The following is a 25,459-nucleotide window of genomic DNA, read 5'->3' on the forward strand; positions in this document are numbered from 1 at the left end:
GTCTCCCTAGGTAGGTTTATTCCTAGGCATTTTATTCTTTTTGTTGCAGTGGTAAATGGGAGTGTTTCCTTAATTTCCTTTTCAGATTTTTCATCATTAGTGTATAGGAATGCAAGAGATTTCTGTGCATTAATTTTGTATCCTGCAACTTTACCAAATTCATTGATTAGCTCTAGTAGTTTTCTGGTGGCATCTTTAGGGTTCTCTATGTATAGTATCATGTCATCTGCAAACAGTGACAGTTTTACTTCTTCTTTTCCAATTTGTATTCCTTTTATTTCTTTTCTTCTCTGATTGCCATGGCTAGGACTTGCAAAACTATGTTGAATAATAGTGGTGAGAGTGGACATCCTTGTCTCATTCCTGATCTTAGAAGAAATGCTTTCAGTTTTTCACCATTGAGAATGATGTTTGCTTTGGGTTTGTCATATATGGCTTATATTATGTTGAGTTAGATTCCCTCTATGCCCACTTTCTGGAGAGTTTTTATCATAAATGGGTGTTGATTTTGTCAAAACTTTTTCTGCATCTATTGAGATGATCATATGGTTTTTAATCTTCAATTTGTTAATATGGTGTATCACATTGATTGCTTTGCATATATTGGAGAATCCTTGCATCCCTGGGATAAATCCCACTTGATCAAGTTGTATGACCCTTTTAATGTGTTGTTGGATTCTGTTTGCTAGTATTTTGTTGAGGATTTTTGCATCTTCATCAGTGATATTGGTCTGTAATTTTCTTCTTTTGTGGTGTCTTTGTTTGGTTTTGGTATCAGGGTGATGGTGGCCTCATAGAATGAGTTTGTGAGCGTTCCTTCCTCTGCAATTTTTTGGAAGAGTTTGAGAAGGATGGGTGTTAACTCTTCTCTAAATGTTTGATACAATTCACCTGTGAAGCCATCTGGTCCTGGACTTTTGTTTGCTGGAAGATTTTTAATCACAGTTTCAATTTCATTACTTGTGATTGGTCTGTTCATATTTTCTGTTTCTTCCTGATTCAGTCGTGGAAGGTTATACCTTTCTAAGAATTTGTCCATTTCTTCCAGGTTGTCCATTTTATTGTCATAGAGTTGCTTGTAGTAGTCTCTTAGGATGCTTTGTATTTCTGCAGTGTCTGTTGTAACTTCTTCTTCTTGAGGAAATGCCACACACATTTTCCACAGGGGCCTCGCTATTCCACATTCCCTCCAGCAATGTGCAAGAGTTCCAATTTCTTCACATCCTTACCAACACCTTGTGTCTTTAAATTTTAGCTGTCTTAGTGTGTGTGAAGTAATAGTTCACTATAGTTTTTGATTTGCATTTCCCTAATTACCAAAGATATTGTGCAAGTTTTCATGTGCTTATTGGCCATTTGTATATCTCTTTGGAGAAACATCTATTCAGATCTTTGGCAGATTTTTCCTTATTTTTTTTTCTAGTTTAGTTGTAGGAGTTATTTATATATTCTGAATACTATACCCTTATCAATATATGATATGGAAATATTTTTTCTATGGATTGTCTTTTCACTTTGTTGATAGTGTCCTTCATGCACAAAAGTTTTAAATTTTGAGGAAGTCCAATTTACCTATTTTTTCTTTGATTGCTTGTGCTTTTTTGGTGTCCTGGCTATTTTTGTACATTAATTTTTTCATATAAACTTTGGACCCAGATTATCTTGTTCTAAAACTTTTGTTGGCATTTGTCGAGGGATGGGTTGATTAATTTAGAGAGCGGGACTTTCCTGGTGGTCCAGTGGTTAAGAATCCACCTTCTGATTCTGGGGATATGAGTTCAATCCCTGGTCAGGAAATTAAGATACCGTGTGCCATGGGCAACTAAGCCCACACGCTGCAACTACTGAGCCCATGTGCCACAACAAAAGTTCCCGCATGCTGCAACAAATATCCCGCCTGCCACAACTAAGACCTGACACAGCCAAATAAATAAATAAATTAAATAAAAATTTTAAAAAAATTTAGAGAGAATCGTGGTCTTCTTAAAAGGGAGATTTTTATCAAAGACCAGGATACACCTTTCCATTTACCCAAGTCCTTTCTGTATTCTTCAGTAACACTTTAAAGTTTGTTTCACATAGATCTTACACTTTCTATCAAGTTTATTTCTTGGTATTAATCTTTTTTTATTCTTGTAAATTAGTCTAATGTTTAGATGCTGACAACTAACAAGAGTGTTTGAAGTATTACGTGAGCTATAGTATTTTCTATGGTCCAAATTCAGGCCAAGTTCAGATCTGCAACCTCAGATCTACTCCAACACTTGGCATTATAGGTAAGGACGCTGAGGTCTAGAGATGCTGAGTGACTTACTCAAGGCTGCACAGCAGGTAGGTAGCAGAGATGGCACTATGGCCCAAGTATTCTGTCTCTCCATTTCGCCTGACTCTGAATCCAGAGCTCTGTCATCTTACCAACCGCCATAAAATACACGAATCTAGGAAAGCGGCGAATGTTCTTACGTGCCCTGGGAACTTGCAGTTGCCTAGGGATTGACTTCACCAATCAAGATAGGAGTTAGATAAAAATTAGGAAAAAAGGAAAATAAAACAACGGTTAAGTGAGAAAAAAAGCAAAAATTCAGACAGACACACACTCGCCTACATGTGTGCACATACACCGCCCCCCCCCCCAAACCCTCAAACCTCCAGAGCTTCCTGCCTGTGAACCGAAAGGAGGAGTATGAGTTTCCTGGCCCTGCTGGCAGGTGCCTTCTCAAAGGCCCCATCGTCCTCCACTTCCTGAGGAGGCTGCAGCCAAAGAGACTGCTTTTCTCTTCTTCTTCCAGTCACGGCTGCCTCGGCCTCTGCCCCCAGGCACCATCCTGGGGAAGGACAAGATGAAGTGGATGGCGCTTGTTACGGTGGCCACCCTGCAGGCACACTTCCCAGTTACAGGTAAGGCCGGATGTATCGGATGTATCGATGGCAAGGAACTTTTGGAACCCTTTGTGCGTGTGTGTCGGGGGTGGAGGGAGATAGCCGAGGGCTGGTGAGGCGCCAGTGTCTCCTTTAAACCCTCCCCTCCCCAAATCAATGAGCAGCTGAGCGGGGAGGGTCCGGCTTGGTGCAGGCATCTGCCTCATTACAGCCAAGCTGGGCATCAGCTCAGAGCCAGCTGCTCGAAAACACACCTGTGCAAAGTATGGATTTTTCCAGTGATAAAAAGAGAGAGAAAAGTCTGTGGTGGGGAAAGGATGAGGAGAAACTGAGGCAGGCCCCATGTGGACAAGAAGAGAGGGAGTATTTAACAGAAGCCGGGAGGGACCAGAAAATGTCAGCCAGGCCATGTTTCATGCTGAGGCACTTTTCTAGTCTTTATGTATTCTTCTTTCACCCCCTTGCTGGCTCCGTCACTCAGACCCTTTCCCTCTTCCTTCGCCAACAAAAAACATTGCATTTGTTGTTGGTTAGAGAGGGTCATGGCTGTGGCCCTGGCTGACCTGAAACACCTTGATGGGCCAGAGACTGGGTTAATGAAGGAGGGAAGTGGCCTTCTTCAGGGTCTGTGTCTAGGCCTAGCTCTGACTTGGCTGTCTCTGTACCCTACAGCCAAGGGCTGCCTGATGACACACCCATCCAGGCTCAGTGACTAACCCACCGCCTCTTGCCTCAGGCAGCTCTCTGTCTGAGGCCATAAAGCCAGAGATGCTGACAGAATGTAGGGGACAGATGAGAGGATGTGACTTGTTAAGTAGCCACCACAAGGAACAACCAACCAACAAGAGAACCTACTCCTCACTTCATTCCAGCCCTTAGAGTCCGGCTTTTCTAGAATCCTTTTACCCTTACCGTGTTTTCTAGCTCAGATAATAAGAAGAAGTGAAAAGAAGACAAAATGGACTGCTTCTGGGCATTGGCATCCTGGCATTTTTTACAAAATATGGGACAAGCTGTATTTGAATCTAAAGAAACCAGGAGAGTGGTCACAAACCAATGTCATTCCTCCACTTGACAGCACACCTCGGTGTGGGAGGGAGTTTGGCGACAAGGGTGGGAGGGCAGGAAAGGCCATTGGCACTTTTGTTCCTGCCAGGGAATGTGGCACAGCTGCCGCCTAGCACCTCGGGGGTTTCGAGGACTAAGAAATTGCGGGGTTTTCTGTAAGATCACAGCTCTCTTCTCAGAAAAGCCTTCTTGGGTATGAGTCACGCAGTGCCATAGGTAAGAACACCAGGGCGAGCCCAGAGCAGCCCATCCTCGCGTGCAGGGCACAAGAGGACCCAAGATGCCAAAACGGCCTGTGAATTCAATGACTTCAGAGGGAACTGCTGACAGCGGTAGATTCAGACCTTGGGCTTCAGGTTCGGGGGACGGCACTTGGTAGATCATTCTACCATGTGAAGTTTCCTCAGGGGTCTATTTGTGTTGGGTCTTGGGGCCAAGGCTGGGGCAATGGAATTAGATGAGAAAATAAAAGCTGCTTGGGTGCTGGTGGCTGCCAGGAGTGGTAAACAAAACCCCACCCAGAAGACAAGATGGGGGCCATGCCCCATTTCCACAGAAAGAAAAGCCTTAGATTCATCTTTTAATGCCACTTGCTTTGCTGGTGTGGAGATTGAAATTTCAGCTAATTTTAGATAAGGTTCCTGGACAAAAGTTTTCCAAAGTGTCCTAGCCCTGTTGAGGGAAGGCTGGGGAGGCTTAGAGAGGCTTTTAACACCGAGGGCCATAAATGGCGCCCGTGTTGGCTGAGAAGACACACTCTGTGATTTCCTTTGGAAGAAAGGCTGCTGACTGACGGAATTCGAGTTGAGGTCTTCCCTCTTTTCTTGCTCAGTTAAGTTACTCATCCCCGAACCCTTTTAAAGCATCTTCTTTTTACTAAGACTTTTCCATTTGCATTTTCTTGCAAATGCCCAGATCATTAAGATCACGGCAAATAACGACCCAGTCCGTCTACCTGAGGAGGTCTCCCTGGGTGAGTCTGCCAAGACGGTCAGCCGAGGCTGGAAGAGATTAAGATGGCGTGTCTAATGGCATGGGCAGACTTCTGCCCGCAGAGCCCTCGACTCCTCAGTGCCTCTAACTCCCTGCCTCACAATGGTCAGTGTGACCTTGGTCCTTCCTTTGTAAGGAAATGCATGCTCCTAGGTGTGGTGGGAAGAGTCAGGCCAGTCACATTGCTGCCAATTTCCCAGCTGTGCAACCTTAGGCAAGTTACTTAACCTCTCTGGGCCTCAGTTTTCTCACCTCTAAAGTAAGAATAACCTTCATTGCAGAGCTGTGGAAATGAGAAGTAAATGTTATGTGCCTGATATGTACTAAACAGTCAATACGTGAAAGTTGTATTAATTATTACATCCTGGCCTGTTTTCTTGTTCTCATTATCCAGGGACAGGAAATGGAAACCCATGTTTAGGATTCTTAACTTGCTCTTGATTGTGTTGTAAAGCAGCACTGGGCATTTCCTTCATCTGTTGAAATGCAGCTCATCCTTCTTTTGGTTTCTGAGCAAAGCTGTAACAGCTCAGGAACATAGCAGTGATCCCTCCCAGTGGTGGGCCCAATTGTGAACAAGCATCAAAACTTTGCTGGGTCATGGGATGAGCATTGCAGCTACCATTTCTATTTTTTTGAGACACTTATTCTGTAAGGGATATTCCCCCAGAGTGAAAACATGACTGCCAATACATATAAGTAGTTAGGGGGAGCAAATTAGAGCACAGCCCCCCTGGTCATCACTGGTCAAGGTGGCCATCCAGAATTTGCAGCCAAATGGTTGGTGTGGTGGACGCACAGTGACCAGGGTATTTAAGTGAGCACTCCTCGAAACCAGACCTTTGCTTAAACTGCTTGAAGCTGGGCTTGAGGGAAGCTTTTGTGTGATGCCAGGAAAAGGTTTTCGTCGATGGCGTTTCCACCCATGGTTTATTTTGACCTCTGGTCATCTGGCTCTGCTCATCCAGATGACCTACTTCATTTTCTACCTTGGTGGTTCTCAGATTTGCTGGCCTGTTTACACATCTGCTGCGGCAAAACATGCCCCAGAAACGGTGCTGGGCAACCCTTGTTTAGGTGAATGACCACTGCTGAATTTATTTTAAAATTCTTTTTATTTTTGCCTTTGTCTTTAAAAAATTAGATTTAATTTTTTACTGGATATACACTTTTACTTTCAAGAATCCCTGGGTACTGTGTCTTGTTTTATTTTGAAGGATTCAGGCACCGTTAGGGAACTGTCTTGCTTTAGAGTTGTCCAAACACACACTCTGTAATCCTTTTTCTCCTGAGCCTTATTTACCTATGGGTCAGCTAACTGATTAAATAAATAGCAACGATAGTTCAAAATAAATTTCTTCTCTGCTTGGGCCAGGGCTTGTTCTTATTAACATTAAAGTGACGGTAGATTTAATCAATTTGAGCAAACATAAAGTCCATTTGGTTAAAAAATAATCAAACTAGTCATTTGATCTGTTAATTGAAACAAAACAGTCAGTTTAGTCACTGCACATACATAGCCATTCCTTCCAGTCTCAAACACAGTCTATGTTTTCTGAGGGAAAAGACGCTTCAGTCTTGCTCAGGGTTGTGTCCCAGCACTTAGCATAGTGCCTGGAGCAGAGATCACGCGCAGTAAATATTTGTTGAGTGAATTGAAAGGTGGGTGAATGAAGGAAATCTAGACCTTTCCATGTGATTAAATTCACTTTAATTGTTTATGGAGGGGGGTTGTATATTGGAGTGGCATTATTTGGACCTTTCTTCTAGAGAACTTAGCATTAAACAAAGTACTTTAAAAAAACACAGAAACTAAGCTGGTGGAGGGGACAGGGCAGTTTGAGTAAACAGATGGATTCAAAATGATTTACAAGGACAGTTTCAGACAAAATCCTACCGTTGTTAAAATTTTCTGGTTGGACCGTATGAAATTTCCTATATTCATTTATTTGGGACCTACAAAAATGATAATTTCATATGATTCAACTAACACTATATCTTGAGAATTAGACAAAGAAAGATGCTCATTTTTCTGACGTGGCTTTAACACTAGGGAAAAGCAGAAAATAAAGAAGGCTACCACCGTTGGAGATTAACTAATGAATTAATAAACTAATGAAAGGCACCAGGAGAAAAATAAGAGTTTGTGGATTATAGCATAAATCGCATTCAATTGCCCAACTGCTTCAAAATATAGAAAGAAAAAAAAGAAAAGCATTATAGTCCAAATCATTATAGTCCAAAGTCATTATAGTCCAAATTGGTCTAAGTTACTAAGTAAATATCCCAACTAGCTATCATTTTTTCTCTCTCTCTTAATTTGAGGTATTTTACCCAAAATATCATAAAATCAGAGGAAGTTATAAATTTTAAAAATATTCCATTCCAGTATTTTTATAAGTGTTTAAATATCTTTATATAGTTGTTATTACAAAAACAATTTCAAGTGCTTTTTTTCCTTAATATTTTATTCTGAGCATCTTTTTTGATACTTAGCCTTCATGATTGTTTCTAATCGCTACGTAAATGTCCATAGTTTATGCATCGTATTTTCTTTACTATTTCATTATTGTTGGACATTTGGGCTGTCTCTAATTTTTGTTATTATAGCTAATGCTGCAAGAAAATCTTTACATCTGTAGCTTTTAAAATTTCTTTTGAATTACTTCCTTGGGCTAATTTCTCCAGGGCTGACAATTAAAGTAATAGGTTAAAGTAAAGGAACATTTCACAGGGTACTTTAGACTTCTGTTGAAGTCTAAACAGTTTTTCTGTCAAGGAAAGAGAGTTTTTCCCCTAACTCTCTGACCATCTGCAAGTGTTTCTTGTCTTTTCTGGAGCAGGCGATAGGGTGGAGGGAGAGAGGAGACCGTGGAACCGGAAAGATCTGGATACAAGTCCTGATCTGTGGCCAGTTGCCTACCTTCGGAGCCCCCTTCTTCCTCTGTGAGATGGCGGTAACCATGTCTACCTCATGCAGAGCACGGTGGAGCGGAGATACTGCTCGGAAGTGCCTACACACCAGAGGTGCTCGAAAAGCAATAGTCATTATCATGTGTGCCTCAGTTTCCCAACCTACAAAATAAAGGATATCATTTTCCCAGTGGAAGAAAGTGGAAACCCTCGTACTAACATGCTTTCTTTGTCTTCCCTTGTAACTAAATTGCAGTAAACTTGGGCAGGAATCTCTTTAGTTTTCGCATCTGTGAAATGAATTGCGTATGGTCTTGTAATTACCAAGTTTTCAAGAACGTTTAAGTTACCTAGCCTCCCACCCCACTGGTATTGGCTCGTAGAATTAGGAACCTAAACTTCATTCTTCCCTGAAGCTCCAAATAAACAATAAACTTAAAACTTAAAAAAAAAAATCCGGACTTCCCCCTTACCACAATATTTTTAACTCTCCAGTGGGAGCCTCTGTTGCGAAAAATCCAAGGACAGATTCTAACATTTTCTGCCTTGTCCCTTATGCTTGTGCGTCGGATGCAGATTTATGGCCACACAAGGACTTTGTTGGTGAGCACTGACTTGAAGAGAAAGCAAGTTGAGGTCTGAAGCAGCTAAACTGCAGTGGTGGAAATGTTAGGAGCTTCCACTGTCCGCTTCGGTTGCCTGTTATGATTTGTGCTACTCAGCAACTAATTTGCAGGCTCAAGGGGAAAAAAATAAATAGAAAGCATTCAAACAAGGACAGGCAGGATCCTCGCTGGTCCAGACCACTCTTCTGTTAGTACAGTCGTCCCTTTATATTTACAAAATGCTTTCCAGCACCTTCATTCATAACCATCCAATGGCAAGTAGCAGAAAAACTATTGATTTTAAGATTCTCTTTTTATAAACAAAGAAAATGAGGTTCAGAGGTTTGGTGACTCGCCTCAGAGTAGAACCAGGCTCCGAACACGGTTTCTCTGATCCCTTGTTCAAGGTATGTGCTCTCGAATGTTCTATGCAGCCTGTCTACCAGGCCTGCTGTCAATTTGCAGTATTATACATCAGAAGACTGAATTCTGAAGCAGATTTTTTAAGGTATTTCCCCTTAGTAAGCACGTATTATGATTTTCCTCTCAATTTCTGAAGAAATAATTGTTTTGATGCTGAATATTCTCATTTAAATATGTTTTTCTGCTGAGTATGAAGTATTTGGTTGTTAATATAGAATTGCATTTTTCTCTGGCCTGTTATTACAGTTCTGAAATCATTTTCTCCCCAATTGGTAAAATCCATATTTTCTGTTTTGCTCTTAATAAAATATACCTATTTTGGAGCTTTTCTTGAGAGGGACCGGCCCCTTTCTGTGCGTGCAGGTACCGCCCCCCGTCCTCTCCCCCGCCAACCACGTTATGCATAGGTGGAACTCAAATGTGTAAATCAAAGTGTAAATTAAATCATATTTGAGAAGACTTGATCCTAAATAGTAGCCGTTAACCAATCTGTTTGGTAAGAATGTATCTTCATACAGGGTGTAAGGTTTTGTGGGGTGAGGTTTTCTGAAAGAATAGCGTACTATTACACACAGATGCTGGGTTGAGATTTGTTTTTTTATATAAATCCTCAAGGAGTGGGAGAATTACCTTTAAATGACAAATATCTATAATCAATTCTTAATTTCTTTTTTGTTTTTCATAAATTTTATTTATTTATTTATTTATTTTGGGCTGCGTTGGGTCTTCGTTGCTGCACACGGGCTTTCTCTAGTTGTGGCACGCAGCGGCTCAGTAGTTGTGACTCGTGGGCTCTAGAGCACAGGCTCAGTAGTTGTGGCACACGGGCTTAGTTGCTCTGCAGCATGTGGGATCTTCCCGGACCAGGGCTTGAACCCGTGTCCCCTGCATTGGCAGGCGGATTCTTAGCCACTGCGCCACCAGGAAAGCCCTCAGTTCTTAATTTCTTATGTCAGATTTTAGCCTTGAGTCCACTTGCATCTGCCTGGGCTGAGCCCAGGGAGTGCAAACCCTTTTGCTGTTGACTGGAGCAAAGCAAACCAAGATAAGAAATCTGATGCTCAGGGCAGAAGCATTAAATTGCCAGATTGTGAATATCGGTGGCTCTTAGTGGGGCCGCTCCCCAAGCTGACTGGGAGGAGGGCTGGGAAAGGAGAAGTCTCTGAGAGGTTCTCCAGCTATTTGCAGGGCTGCTGGGTGATAGGTGCATTGCCTTTGCCAAACCCTGGAGTTGGGGAAGATGGCTCAGAACACAAACCAACACGACTATTTGGGATTAAACAAATCACCACTTCTCTCTGTCGCTGTAGATACTAGAAAGTCAGCTGTGTGTTCCTTCATTTCACCAGGTCCCCAGCATGAGATGTTGCACTGGCTCGAAGCCATCATGTGAATGTCGGCCCTGAGTTAGGCCTGCCTTTTCCTCATGCAGGCTGGGAGTGGCAGTGGAGGTTTGGAGGGAGGAGGTATTACAGGCAGAGTAGAAGAGACAGCCTGGGGGTGGGGCGGGGGCTTTTGATCTGAAGCTGTGGGAGGCAGACTGGCCAGAGCAGCGTGCTTCCAGGAGAAGGCCGCTGAACGGGGGCTGCAGCGTGGGACCAGCCTGTGCCCAGGCCCCGTCCTGTGGGTTATAGCTCGGCGCGGGTGTGGCACGCACATGTGCTGGTGTGTGTTTACCTGTGTGCTCTGCCGGGGGTACAGATGCCTGTGCCCCAGTGTGCATGTGAAGGTGTGTGTGAGGCTGTGTGTTTGTGCACGTGTTCCAGTGTGTCCCAGCGTGTGGGTGCATTGTGTGTGCGCCTGTTTGTATGCAGATGGACGTGTCTTGAGTCTGCAGGTAAGTCTTTCTGTGTGCACCAGTGAGTGGCTTTCTGTGTATAATGTGTGCATTTAAGAGGAGGATGGTGGCAGCAGGACAGCTCTGTAGAAGGAAGGGCAAACATTGCTTGAGCTTAGAACTGGCGAGCTAGGCAGGAGAATGGCAGGGCTGAGATTTCACTGAGCCCATTCCAGGCATTCTGTGCAGAAGGGAGTCAAGAAAACTTCTGTCCAAGCTAGAATCTCTAGGATCATGGAGAGGTGGGAGCAGCTTCTTCACAGATGCAGAGACGTCTCAGGTCTCCCAACTGCCCTCAGAACTCTGCCATCTCCCAAGTAAGCCTGCTGTCTTTCTTTCTTTCCACCTTCCTCCCAGTTCCCTCTACTTAGAATGCCTACTCTACTCCCACCCTGACCTGTGGAAACCCTGTCTTCCCCTTATAATGACGTCCAGATACCTGGGGATCTCCCAGACCCACTGTTGACATTGTTACCAGCGTTGAGGTGACAAAGGAAGGTGGAAAATTGTTGTTCTCATAACTCAAGGTTAAAAACCCAACGCAAATAGTTCCCTACGGTGAGCGCTTCTCAGAGTGGAGGCCCAGCACACAGAGTTTCAGGAACACGTAGCCGTCAGCAGAAAATGTCACCAGCTCCCCAAATTCTCACCAGTTCCTCCCACAGTGGCCATCCTCTGAGTTTTGACTACAAGAGTCAAAATACATTTGATGCTTTTCTTTCTTCCTGCCCTCAGAATAGATAAGCAATTCAATAAGGTGGCTTGTGGTGACCTACTCTGGCTGTCGAGAGTTGGTATCGCCAGACTGATAGTTATTTTTAATATCTGGTTATTCAAACCATCTGAATGGAACATTTGCCCACAAGGACCACCTTGCTCCTCTGTCGGGAAAGAGAGCGTGGAACTGGAAGGAAAAGGGAGGAGGTGCCTGGCAGAAAATGGTGCAAACGGCACATTTTTAGGCCTTACAGACCTTTCTAAGGCGACGAGAATTTACTTCTGTGTCCTGTCTTTTCTTCGCAACACCCAGTTGAAAATATGAATTAAAAAAAAAAGTTTGCTGCTTTAAAATACTTCTTGATCTGCCGCTCTTGCTAAAGTACTTAGAATTATACATATCTTAGCACCATGGCCACGATCCAAAGGAACCAGCACAACTGAGAAAACTGTTCCTTGGTGGTCCGAGTGCTGAACATTTTGAGAAGTGGGGCACACTCACAGCCTGTGTGGTGATGAGAGACCCCCAAACCAAACATCCCAGGGCCTTTGGTTTTGTGACCTACTCTTGTAGTCGCACGAGGTGGATGCGGCAACGTGTGCTGGACCACACAAGGCTGATGTGTGTGTGGTGAAGCCAAAGAGAGCTCTTTCTAGAGAGGCTTCTGTAGAGTCCATCTAACAGTGAAGAAAATTGTTCTTGGTGGTATTAAAGAAGATACAGAAGAAGTTAATTCGAAAGACTACTTTGAAACGTATAGCAAGATTGAAATCATAGACGTTATGGAAAACAGGCAGAGTGGAAAAAAAAGAGAAAATCTGCTTTTGTGATTTTTGGTGATCATGATACAGTTGATAAAAACTGTTGTTCAGAAACACCACACTCTCAATGGGCATAACTGTGAAGTGAAAAAGACCTTTTCTAAGCAAGAAGTGTGGTCTGTGGGATGGCAAAGAGGTGGATGTGGCAACTTTATGGGTCATGGAGGACACGCTGGCTGAAGAGGAGCCTGTAGTTGTGGAGGTAGGTGGTGGCAGCAGGATGACAGTGGATATCATGGATCTGGAGGTGATAGTGGCAACTATTGTGATGGTCCTGGTTATAGCCTTAGAGAAGGCTAACGTGGTGGTGGACCAGGATATGCAAACCAAGGTGGTAGAAATGCTAGCGGTGGCAGAGGATATGATGGTTATAATGAAGGAGGACATTTTGGTGGTGTTAACTATGGTAGTGGAGGATACTATAATGATTTTGGAAATTATAGTGAACAACACTAATCAAATTATGGGCCCATGAAGGGGGGCAGTTTTGGTGGAAGAAGCTTGAGCAGTCCCTGTGTTGGTGGTTATGGATCTGGTAGTGGAGGGGTGGGCATGGAATCAGAAGGTTCTAAAAACTCAGCAGAAAAGCGTTGAAGTTCTTAGCAGGAGAGGGTGAGGAGTCGTCAGGAAAGCTGCAGGTTGCTGTGAGGCAGTCGTCCCAAGTGCATTAGAGGAACTGTAAAAATGTGCTACAGAAGGAAAAAGCATCCGTAGTCAGAAAAGTTATCGCAGCTTAAACAGGAAAACTTCTTGTTCAGGACTGTCATAGCCACAATTTGCAAAAGTGTAGCTATTGATTACTGCAATGTAGTGTCAATTAGATGTACATTCCTGAGGTCTTTCACGTCTTGTAGATTTGTCTTTTTCATTTCCTTACATCAGGTATATTATCTTGTAAATTGTGATAGTGGTAGCAGGAATAAAAATGAAGGAATTTTTAACTTAAACAAAAATAAAACAAGTCATCTGGTAAACCACTTGATTTATCAATGAGTAAATATTTACCAAGCACTTCTCTTGTGCCCCAAGGAGAACAAACAATTCTGTAGCTGGTTGGCCCAACCAGTGCACTGATGAGGCCAGTGTCTTGGAGATGGATGTTGAGTGATTGAGAGCCCACAGGTAAAAGAAAGCTTCCCTAGTTCTGTAGGTCGTGTTCTCAGGTTTTATGAAAAAGTCTTAATTTCCCTACAGGCTTGCTTCTTTATGGTCTGGTCTAATTTTCATCGTTTTGTGAGCCTGTGCTAATTTCCATGCTGAGTTTAGTAGCAAAGGAGGCGTATATCAGGAGATACCAACCAAGACTATTTTGAACTACGCTAGAGAGCTTCAGAAATTCCCCCCTTTGATTTCTTCAGATTAGAGAGAAATCTTTGTCTTTTCTCCCACTTCACTATCAATGCTTCAAAACCCAGACCTATATAAAATACACAAATGCTTTCTGGACAAAATGAATCTTGTCTGTTTTCTTTGGATATCGGTGGGAACAATAAAGATTGAGCTACAAAAGGTTGGCAAAGAGGCTTATTATTTTTCTTTCTGTTAAGTGTAGAGGCTTCAAAAGAACAGCTCAGAAAGTCAAATAATTGTATCCACCGCAGCTCACCCATCCATCTCCCTGCTGACCTGGCCTGTGAAATCCCCTTTAAAAACTTGGCCAGCTCTCACCTGCCCATTGCAAATGCTGTATTGTTAAATGTTCCCATCCATAATTCCACAAGGGAGGCCGCTATAAAGCAATTCCTTCCATTTCAACAGAGTATCTCGTCAGGAATAGCTCTCTGGGGTGAGGGGAAGGGTGCCTCTAATTTTCAAAGCTTTGTAATTTCATCTTGGAGAGGGAGGTACTTGGAAACCAAAAACGGATTGTGAATCAAGTTATAACCACAAACTCTTGCAATCCAAAATGGCCAGTGGGGAGGATGTGAAAGGGAAGGTTTGGAGAGCAGTTTTTTATATTCATGACAATTTCTTGATTTCTTTAGTTTGGAAAAAACACATCTGTTTGTTTCTAGCTATGGCTGTAAACAGAAAGCCTCAGACTCAAAGCCGATCTAATTGCTGGTTGGTTTCAGACCATGGCTTCCTCAGAAAATTCCTGTCAGCCATTTTGAAGAGCACAAAATGGCTCCTCTGTGCCAAGGGATAAACAGAGGATTTGGCTGCTACGGGATTTAAAAATGTGGGGTGGAATATTTTGCAGCAGCATTCAAGCCTGGAGTAATTTCAACTTAAAAAAGAAAGAAATCTAACCTCAAAACTGGCTAATCATCTCAGATTCAGTGCAGAATGATCACCCAAGGAAGCAGGTATCGTGCCACTGGGTCCTCTCTAGGGAGTCCTCTCTATCGTCCTGGATGCTTTCCGCATAGAGTTCCTTCAAACCCATGGTCTTTCTCCAAGTTTGACCCTATGACATTATCTTTCTCTCCCATCACCTTCATTCCTTTTCCCTGAAGGTTTTTAAAAAATCCTTTCCAAGGGAATATACAAATCACATGTAATGGGTTTTGAATTACGTAAATTCAAACTAATGCAATACAAAAACTTAATAAGGTCTCAATTTATGTGCACTATTTACAGTAATATGACTCTGATTTTGTATTTATTCCTGTGAGAAATTAACTTGAATTTTGCAGAATCATCAGGAATGCACCTCTCATGTAGTGTAACTACTTCGTAATCAGAAGGGGCCTGTGGTAATATTGTGATTAGCAGAGGTGGGCATGGGGGATGCTGTCAGTGAGTTGTACTTTCAGTGATAAGAACAGTAGACAGAGCCTCTTGGGAAAGATTTTCTGTGACCCAAAGATGTTCTGTGACCTTGCCCTGGTGTGACAGAATCACGGAATATACGAGCTGGAAAGGATAGATACCTTCAAGTTTTACTTCTGGATTTTACCAGGGAAGAAATGGTGGTCCAAGAGATCAATAAATCCGCCAAATGTCATGTAGCAGAGTCAGCTCTTGAACCCAGGACTTTTGATGCTCGCTCCAGCTATCGTTCCTCTGGGCCGCCAGGCTGCCCTGTTGTAAAGGAATGGTGTTTCCTGAGCTGGGCACTTGGGTCTCAGGTGTGTGGAACGAGGCCTCACATTGGAATGGCAACTGCAACAGGGCTGCGGCTGGCTGGACCATGTTAGTTCATCCTAGCCATGAGGCCCTGACGGTGGCAGACTGGCCACTTCCATGAGCAGGGGGACAGCCTTCAACTATTTCAGGAGGTGCAAAAAAGCACTGGGTCATCCCTACCGTGAGGAAACCCCGGATAGGGACAGTTGATGCTGCAGGGGAGCCTCATTTGATCAAGTTCCCATTGTTTTTAAGTTTTTTGCCCGTTAATGCCACAGGCCCTGACCTGCCCACCTACAAGACAACAGGCTGTCTGAGGGCCTTGGTTCACAGGACTACTCTCCTGCAGCCTCTGGGAGAAAATAAAGTCAGCACTCCTCCCAGAATCCTGTCAGGAGCAAGGCAGACAGTGGACAGGCAAAAAGAAAGCTAAACACACACACACACACACACACACACACACACACACACACACACACACACACACAGAGCCAGAGTGCCTTTTATTGGTATAAAATAAAAGTTAAATGAATGAACAAGTGACCCAAATTCCGTATATTATTAGTACATATAGGTTCAGAAAATGCCTTATGTATGTAAATTATGCCTCAACAAAACTGCTTTTTATAAAAGAAAATATCAGCCACATACAAGGGGATCTTCCCCTGCTAGATGAGGCCCTTGGAAAGTTTTGTGGAAGAGAATATTATAACAACGCTTAAAATATACTTAGGAGAGGGCTTCCCTGGTGGCGCAGTGGTTTAGAGTCCACCTGCCGATGCAGGGGACATGGGTTCATGCCCCGGTCCGGGAGGATCCCACATGCCGCAGAGCGGCTAGGCCCGTGAGCCATGGCCGCTGAGCCTGCACGTCCAGAGCCTGTGCTCCACAACAGGAGAGGCCACAACAGTGAGAGGCCCACATACCACACACACACACAAAATATATGTGTGTATATATATATATATATATATATATATATATATATATATATATATACTTAGGAGAGTGTTATTGAATCATTTAGTAATGCAAGCGTTCATTTTCTAATTTAGCTATTTTCATGAGTGTGAATTTTCACTTATTGGATTATCATAGCATAGACAGACACGTTTAATTTTCTTAAGGAGAGATGTGCCCAGATTTTCCTGACAGTTGTTCACCAATGGACCACCTCCCTGGGGTGAGCAGGATTGACCCCTTGGATTTGGAAGAATTTCCTTTTAAGAGCTTTCTGTGATGCGGCTCTACCTGGGTGTCTCACCTCTCTGCCTGGCACCCCATTCATGATTAAAAGAGACAGATAAATTACCTCTTTGGGGCTTCTGTGGTGGCAGAGTGGTTGAGAGTCCACCTGCTGATGCAGGGCACACAGGTTCGTGCCCTGGTCTGGGAGGATCCCACATGCCGCGGAGCAGCTGGGCCCGTGAGCCATGGCCGCTGAGCCTGCGCGTCCAGAGCCTGTGCTCCGCAACGGGAGAGGCCACAACAGTGAGAGGCCCGTGTACCGCAAAAAAAAAAAAAAGAAAAATTACCTCTTTGTGCAGATAAATCAATGGCATCTTAAACATCTCTGCTGTGACTGCCCCGGGGCCATGGTGACCACAAGGACAGTGACCCACTGATCCAATGCCCGGGCAGCCAAACTCACCTCTATTCATGACAGGGCATCTGTTAGGTTAATCTAGCTGGAGAGAGAAGACTAAAACCAGTGAGAGAAAAATCAGGTAATCTTTCTATGAGTGAAGAGGGTATTTTTTTTTTTTTTTTTTTGCGGTACGTGGGCCTCTCCTGTTGCAGAGCACATGCTCTGGACGCGCAGTCTCAGCGGCCGTGGCTCACGGGCCTGGCTGCTCCGCAGCATGTGGGATCCTCCCGGACCGGGGCACGAACCCGTGTCCCCTGCATCGGCAGGCGGACTCTCAACCACTGTGCCACCAGGGAAGCCCAAGAGGATATGTTTTAACGATACATTTCCTTGTCAGAAATGTTATCAGAGGTAGAAATAAAATGCAGAATATAGCCGTGCCTTAATTCATCCTAAATGTATTTTCTGAGGAAGCACTATTACACGTCGGTGCTGCACCGTGATAAATCCCAGTTGCTGTGCTTGGAGACCTCACAGTTTCGAGGGCTGATAGATGTATCCGAATAGTCTGGTAAAGTGATATGAGCTGCAGTAACAGTTAACACTTGTTGAGAGGAGCTTGTTTTCTGTGTTGTTTACATGCATTAGGTCAGCTAATTCTGTGGGACTTTCATTGGTATCCTCATTATGCAGGTGGGGAGCTGAGGCCCGGGGGTGCAAAGCTAGCAGAGCTGGACTTTGACCCCAGCCAACCTGGCCCCCACTGTGAACCACATTGCCTCTGGGTGCGGGATAAGAGCCTACGTTTGTCATAAACTTAGAGGGAGGAGTTGAGGTTTGTTTGCCACAAAAAGTTGGAAAAGGGCAGATCTGGTGTTAGGAACAGGATGTCCTACCTCAGGAAATCAGGAAACACCAGCTAGGGTTCTTAGTAGTCCCCTGCCCATCCCTGGAAACTCATTCCCCACCCTCAGGATGGTTCTGGGATGAGAGCCTGAGGGCACCTTCCACTCATGGCCCTTGGGACTGAGACACGTAGCCCACCCCCACCCCAGGCCCAGTACTGACTTGCCTCCCTGGGACCAGCTGCTCACATGAACCAACCTTCCTCATCTAAAGGAGCTGACTCCTAAAGGCCTTGTTCACTGAAGTTTATAACAAAGGGATTGTTTCCCAAACTGTGTTCTGCAAGATAGGAATGCTGTACCACAGAAAGAGGGGACAGGAGTATTGGAAACACTAGTCTGAGCGAACTTAAGGAAGGTTTTGTTTGTTGTTGTTTCACTGCAGGACTTGTCAGAACCTTCTCTCTGCAAATGTGCCTTACACATACATCCCCAGGAGGAAGAGAGGGAGATACAGCATGCAGTGCTGTGCTAATTGATTTGACCCCATTTGGCATTTATTTTTTCAGGGAACCCCTATTAAATGGCCTACAGAATACAGATCTAGACAAGCTCAATGGAAGACTATATTGAGTGGTTCAAAATGTGAGGGCTATCAGAAAGCTAGGCTGGAGGAGTAAAGGGATGCACTTTGGGGTCAAAGGATTTGAGTGGGTAGGACTTAATGCAAAGCAGAGGAGAGGAAGACACCCCAGGAAAGGGAAGTATCTATCAAAGGCATGACAACAGCATGAGTGCAAATGCCCAGGTAAGGGCTTAGAAGCTCCGTCCCTTTTGAGCAGCTCTCATGCCCTACTCACACCTCCATGGCAATCAGGACAGGCAAATGGTCGGGGGGACATTTTGGGGCACTGATTGGCAGGATTGTTCCAATGAAAAGAGGGGCCAATGATACTTTACTCTTCTTACATAACCTATGTATTAAATTCTGCAACAGAAACTCCCAACAGCACAGGAAAGTTTAGCACGTCCTTTGTAGTGGGTGGTGCCTGTTCATACCGCATTGGCCTCCCCCTCAGCACCTGGCCTGCCTTCCAGCTGTTGCCATCTGCACCTCTTGGCCCGAGGCCTAGCTCTGGCCCTGGAGTCTGCTCCACCCTGTGCACCTACAGGCTGCCAGTGCAGGAGAATTAATGCCCTGCTGGAGCAGCCCTCAGCCAGTGACTGAATTCTGACCCAAAAGGCTTTGCTGTCACGTGTGGTAACTCTGCACTCCCTGTTCCATGTTGTGTCCTCGAATTTGCCAGCATGATGAAGCCCTGTTGTTAACAGGGGTAACTAGCCAATAAGGCTTCCTTTATTGAGTTCCTTCCTGTTCCTGCCAGACTCCCACATGTATTTGCAATATCCATTTCCTAGGGCTGCTGTAACCAAGTACCACAAACTGGTTGGCTTAAAAAGCAGATATTGATTCTCTCACAGTTCTGGAGGGTAGAAGTCCAAAATCAGTGTGTTAGCGGGGTTGGTTCCTTCTGAGAGAGACTCTGTTCCATGCCTCTCCCCTAGCTTCTGGCTGTTTCCTGGCAATTTTTGGCACTCCTTGGCTTGTAGGTGCATCACCCTGATCTCTCTCTCTCCATCTCCACACGACCCAGTCTGTCTTTGTGTCCAAACATCCCCTTTTTATAAGGACACAGTCCTATAGGATTAGAGCCCACTCCAGTGACCTCATCTTAACTCGAGCATCTGCCAACACGTTATTTCCAAATAAGATCACATTCACAGGTACGGGGTAGGGGGAGGGGGGTTAGGACTTGAACAGTCTTTTGCAGGGCACAGTTCCGTTCATAACACCTACCAATGCTTCCTTGGAACATCTCCCAAATAAAGTACCTGTATTCCAATCTTTGTCTCAGGGTCTGCTTCTGGAAGAACCCAAACTAAGACACCCTTTTGAAACCGGTACCTCAGGGGTATAGAGAGATTGTGAAACTTCCCAAGCACCATGTAACAAGTCCCTTGCTGTAATTATGATTTGAGTCATCATTTTAATTTCTTACCTAAATACAAGAAGATACTTCTCAACCTCTCCTAAGACTATCTGGAAGAGTTGTTTCTATGATGGCTCGATTTATTTGTTTTGAACACTGATTGTCATTCTCCATGATGTGGCTCAATGAGGAAGGGAAAGAGACATGTTAAATGCACCGAGGTCTTTGCCATTAGGTATCTCTAAGGGAAGGACACTTCTAGCTCAAGGCATAGGTGTTCGTTACCAGCCTGGTTGACTGTCAAGCTCCTGCTGAAGTGACTGGTGTAGCTGCAGGCTGTGGGGTTGCTGAGCCAACTTGGTCCCCTCCCTCCCTCCGGAAGATGGAATAAACATGTCAGAGAGGAGGGTGCTTCCCATCTCAGGAGCACCGGGGTTGCCCTTTAGAAAAACATTGCCAGCACATTCTGCAATCTCGAAATGAATCTGAATGGTAATTCAAGAGGCAGGGCTTTTGAGACAGTTCTTCTACCTGCTCCAGACCCTGCTTTCCCAAGCTCCATCTCGACTCCACATAGCAGTGGTCTGGATGGCAGAGGGACCCTGACAGGAGGAAGGGCTAGGGTGGCAGCTGTGGCTGGCACCTCCTGCCTTCTGTGTGGTCTCCTTGGCTGGTGAAGGAAGAACAGATGAATTTGTGTTTCCAGGTAACAGCTGCCGGGGGCCCCAGCTGTGAGGCAGGGTGGTTCCAGTTCAGTTCTGAGTCAAGAAATGCTTCAAACATGTTCTTCTTGGCAAGAGTCACAAGGAATTGGCCATTTCTCTGTAGCTTTCTGTAGTCCATGAGCATTTGAGAAACTGGATGAGGGCCCTGACTGCAAGGAAAGGCCTTGTGAGTGTGTTTTAGTTAAGAATGAATTTTGACTCTAGCGAGACATGCTTGTTTACAAACACAGGTATGTAGACCAGGACTAGGGATGACCTGGATTTTCTCTGCTGTTGCAAGAAGATTGTCTGTGTGGTGTGTGTGTGTGTGTGTGTGTGTGTGTGTGTGTGTGTGAGAGAGAGAGAGAGAGAGAGAGAGAGAGAGAGAGAGAGAGAGAGAGGGAGGGAGGGAATTAGGAGGTAGGAAAGGGACAAGAAAATGTATTAAAAGGATATTCAGGGCTTCCCTGGTGGCGCAGTGGTTGATAGTCCGCCTGCCGATGTAGGGGACACGGGTTCGTGCCCCGGTCCGGGAAGATCCCACACGCCACGGAGCGGCTGGGCCCGTGAGCCATGGCCACTGAGCCTGCGCGTCCGGAGCCTGTGCTCCACAACAGGAGAGGCCACAACAGTGAGAGGCCCACATACCGCAAAAAAAAAAAAAAAGGATATTCATGGCAAAGAAAGTAATTTCTAGGATTCCTTTTCTCTTCTTGCTAGCAACCAGCACCTCAGGGATCTCTGGGCTGTGGGTGTGGGCGGTTGTGAGAGGAGAGTGTTGACTAGAAGCAGCACAGCTTTTATTCTACTGCTGGAAAATGGCCCCCTCCTTTGTGAGAGACGGCCACTCAGTGAGGTTCACATAGTCAGCAAGGAGTCCTTCTTGCTCAGCTGATTTAGGAGAAAGGGACCACATCCTGAAGCAGAACAGTCTTCATTTATTTCAGATTCTTTCCCTTGTTGCCAACTTTCCATTTACCTTCAACTTCCATCTCTAACGATGTTTATTGCGTGCCTGCCTGCACCCGGTGTTTCCACATAGGGTCCCACCACACAGCCCATTCAGTCTTATGACAACCCCATGAGGTACTGGGCAGCAGTGCTCCATTTTATGGGTGAGAAAACCAAAGCTCTAAGAGACTAGTCTCAGGACTGTCGTTAGTAAGTGGTGCCGCCTAGGTTTCATGCCTGCCGTTCCCAGGGTCCTCACTGCGCTGAGCTCCACCATGAATATGACTGCAGGAAGAGGTACCATCAGAGGAGGGGGCTATGGTGTGGGATGCTGAGACCAGGTCTGAATCTCTCTCTGGGCGATTAGGGCGCTCCTGACCACATGTCTCCCGATAGGCTTTATGACAGACCTGCCTCAGGCTCTCTCCCTGGGGCACAGGGACAGCCACCAAGCCACCTGCAGCCTGTACCTCCTGCCAGCACCATTTGCAGTTGCTCAGGGCCCACCCACTGACGGTTGGATGCAATTGATCCAGCAGGGGCTGGAAAAAAAAAAAAAAAGCATGGCGATGTTCCAAAAAACTTTGTTTACAAGCAGGCAGCTGCCCAGATTTGGGTCGTAGGCCGTATTTTGCGACCCCTGGTTAAGAACAATGGGATCAGAAGTCAGATGCTTGGGTCCAAATCTACCTCCACTACTTCGTATGCCTGGTTTTCCAGCTCTGCGTCTGAAAGGAGGCCCTGTCAGTAAGCGTCTGCCCATCTCGCCTGATCCCAGCCCATAGTACCAGGGAGACACCTGAGGTGCCCTCCTTAGGCAGCTGCCCAGCTGGAGTGTGTGGTTGGCTCCAGTGAGCAGATAGCACAGGTGTGAGCTTAAAACAAAAAATGGCCTACATTTGCTGGGGGAGTATCTTCAAGGTCGATAGCTCTCTCGCTAAAGTGAAATGGAAACCCCAATGTGGTTCGGCTGGCCTGAGTGATAAATGCACTTGTTATTATTCTTTGATTCGCTCTGTTCATGGAGAGTTTAGTCACGGGAGTTTCTGTTCTTAGGAACTCACAGCACATCACAACACACAGCTTAATTGTCCTCATAATAATTCTGCTCTGTATAACAAGCCTTTACAGGCAAGGGGTGGGGGGCAGTTATGAGAAATCATGTGTGTTAGAATTGCTACCCATGCTTCAAGATCATCAGATAAAAGTTAATTAATAACACACGTACGTGTACAGGCCACCTCTCTAATCTTAAATTCAGGTTATAATAAAAGGATGGCCTATTCTATTTTCAGCCTTCTTTAACTCTTGAAATTGTGTTGATTTTGAAAGTAAAAATCCAGCATCCTGTTAAGTTAAGGAAAGACAAAAACAGATGAGAATTATAGAGCAGTAAGAGTCTGGCTCAAAGTGGTAAGAATTATTGTAGGACAAGAAAGCATTGGGACTTCCGGTGGGACCAAAGTGAGGCGGCGGGGCAGGGGCTGGCACCTCTCGCAGCAACCATGGCATATACCGGCCGCACTGTGCCTCTCATCGTGACGAGTGTGTTCTGGGGCTTCGTTGGCTTCCTGGTGCCCTGGTTCATCCCTAAGGGCCCCAACCGGGGAGTTATCATCACCATGTTGATGACCTGTTCAGTTTGCTGCTGTCTCTTTTGGCTGATTGCAATTCTGGCCCAACTCAACCCTCTCTTTGGACCACAGTTGAAAAATGAAACCATATGGTACATCAAGCATCACTGGCCTTGAGGAAGAAGACCTGCTCTCCAGTACTCAGTCATTGAGATCACAAAGAAAACTCCTCTAGATGCAAAATCGCCTCCATACCCAGACCACCTTCCTTGAGTCATCCACTTTGGCCGTCAGCTGCCTTAAACGTTCACACAACATTTGAATATTTATTCTACAAAGCAGTACTTTTTCCTGTCACCTGTTTTACACTTTGATGAATGATGTGCCTATTGAATCTAAACTGTGCTGCCTCTATAAAATGTTTATGTAATCTTCCGAGATAGAAAGTGCTGTTCTTCTGAGAAATAACATTACTCTCTCCTTGGGAACTGTGGATCTGAAGATGGCTCCTGCCTGCTTACCACATGAGAATCAGCGACGTGTTTAAAAACTGTTACATGACAATAAGACTCCAGTGGGGCAGTCAGTAGGAGAACATGTCCAGAGGGAAAATCTGTCCCACCAGAACTATACCAAAGTATATTTTCATGTTGAATTTCTTATTTCTGCCCTCTTTTGGAATAAATTATTTTTCTGCTTTCTATGGAGAAAAGAAAAAAAGAAAAGAAAGCATTGGGTGATGTCAAGATCTCATCATCGGGAAAATGGGAAGCTACATCATAAACGTTGTCTGCCTAATCATCCTAAACCTTCTCATTGTAAAGGATGTATTGTCTTCTCAGAAGCAGTAATCTCCTTTGGGACATGAGTAAAATAAGTTGAATTCAGTTTCCCTTTCATGATATAATGAGTATTTCTCCAGTGCAGCATAAGAAATAGAATATCACCCAGGAGAAACGTACATAGGCAGTGATAATGTGGAAAAATCTAATAAAGAAAACCCACGTGCCCCATGGAGGAGAAGCCCTCTGTGTGTGTGATCATCATCTTGTGAGTGCTTCGATCACACTTTATAGTTTTGCTAAGTGCTTTAATGTAAATTACTTCAATGAAAAATTCACATCCCTTTGAAATGTATAGGTTAGCCCCCTTTTATTGGTGGGGGCTCTCTTTAAGCTAAAGCTTAAAAAAGATAAGTGATTTGCTCAAGATTAGTTATATTTGTACAGCTGGAAATTGAATTTCATTCTTCTGGGTCCAAATCCAAGTTCTTCTCCCAGAGAGTTAACGTGTGGACAGGTTGTAGGTATATCTGTGGCCTGGAGCAGTGGCATGCAGCAGGGTGAGCAACCTTATAGAAAAGAATACACTCAACTAAAATTTGCATATGAGCTTCCATTATTACACATACTTTCATTTTCTATTTATTTTCCTCTTAGAGGTCAAAATTTCCATTCCTGATTTTAACCCAAAGAAGGGCTAAGTAAATTCCATGGGCCACTCTTGAAGAAGGCAAACTGGAAAAAATATACAATGCCAAATGACTAGCCCAACAGGGTGTGGACACCTTGGTCACCACTCATTCTTGTACAGTTTAACCCTAGTGACAATTTTGTAGGAACAAAATAGCTACTGTTTTTGCTATTTGGTCTCCAGGTGTGTCAAATACCTTTTGATTGAGTGCCCAGAGCAGGGCTTTTCAACCTCTGCACTATGGCATATAGGGCTGGATAATTCTTTGCTGTGGGAGGCAGTCCTGTGCATTGTAGCACATTTAGCAGCATCCCTGCCCTCCGCCCACTAGATGCCCATGGCACCTCCAAGTTGTGATAACCCCAAATGTCTGCAGTTGTTGCCAAAATCCTAGGGGGCAAAATCTGCCCCCGGTTGAGAATCGGTGGATTAAAGTCATCATTTTTGTGGGTTAATCACTCATTGATGGGTTAGGCCCTGATGGACCATCTAGTCTGACTTCATTTTGGTCATTAAGTTGGCCAGCACAGGAGGCTAGCAATAGATCCATTGCTAATCACTTTCCCCGACAGGGCTGTCCTGTGAGAATGGCTTTTTGACAGCTCTTCCCAAGGGCAACAGCTATAAATCATGGAAAGCAACCACTTGACATTGGGTATCCACAGTTGGCAAGTGCCTCCTTCTGTCTTCCATTTGCATTTCCATCCAGACTGCGGGACTGAGGGAGGTCAGTTTCAGCAGGAAGTGGAAAGTGCATAGATTTAGGAGGCAACCAGACCTAAATCGAAATTCTGGCTTTATCACTACCTAGCTAGGCGACCCTGGGCAAGTGACTAAATCTCTCTGAAACTGTCTGCTCCTTTATAAAATCAAAATAACTCTACCTACCTTAAAGAATTTGGGAATTAAAGGGCTCAGATGGAGCTAGGCACATAGTAGCACTGTAATAAATATTTTCTATTACTATAAATTAAAAAGGAATGAATGCCTGAACAGATACAGT

General features: G+C 44.6%; 2 protein-coding genes across 2 annotated transcripts in view; both read left to right on the forward strand.

Annotated features, from left to right (window-relative positions):
* The first annotated feature begins 2,795 nt into the window (after positions 1-2,795).
* CD247 (CD247 molecule) overlaps positions 2,796-25,459 on the forward strand; it is a 77,602-nt gene continuing 54,938 nt past the window's right edge. Inside the window, exon 1 of the mRNA XM_082861470.1 lies at positions 2,796-2,898. Within this exon, the coding sequence (XP_082717596.1) occupies positions 2,841-2,898 (58 nt within the window). The 5' untranslated portion in view covers positions 2,796-2,840. The remainder of the gene's footprint in view (positions 2,899-25,459) is intronic.
* LOC309958380 (V-type proton ATPase subunit e 1-like) lies at positions 22,915-23,160 on the forward strand (the record flags this gene model as incomplete). Its single annotated transcript, XM_082834196.1, has 1 exon — positions 22,915-23,160. The coding sequence occupies one exon, from the start codon at positions 22,915-22,917 to the stop codon at positions 23,158-23,160; it is 246 nt and encodes an 81-aa protein (XP_082690322.1).

This window comes from Leucopleurus acutus, assembly GCF_964270905.1.
Source record: "Leucopleurus acutus genome assembly, chromosome: 2".
Taxonomy (NCBI): Eukaryota; Metazoa; Chordata; class Mammalia; order Artiodactyla; family Delphinidae; genus Leucopleurus; species Leucopleurus acutus.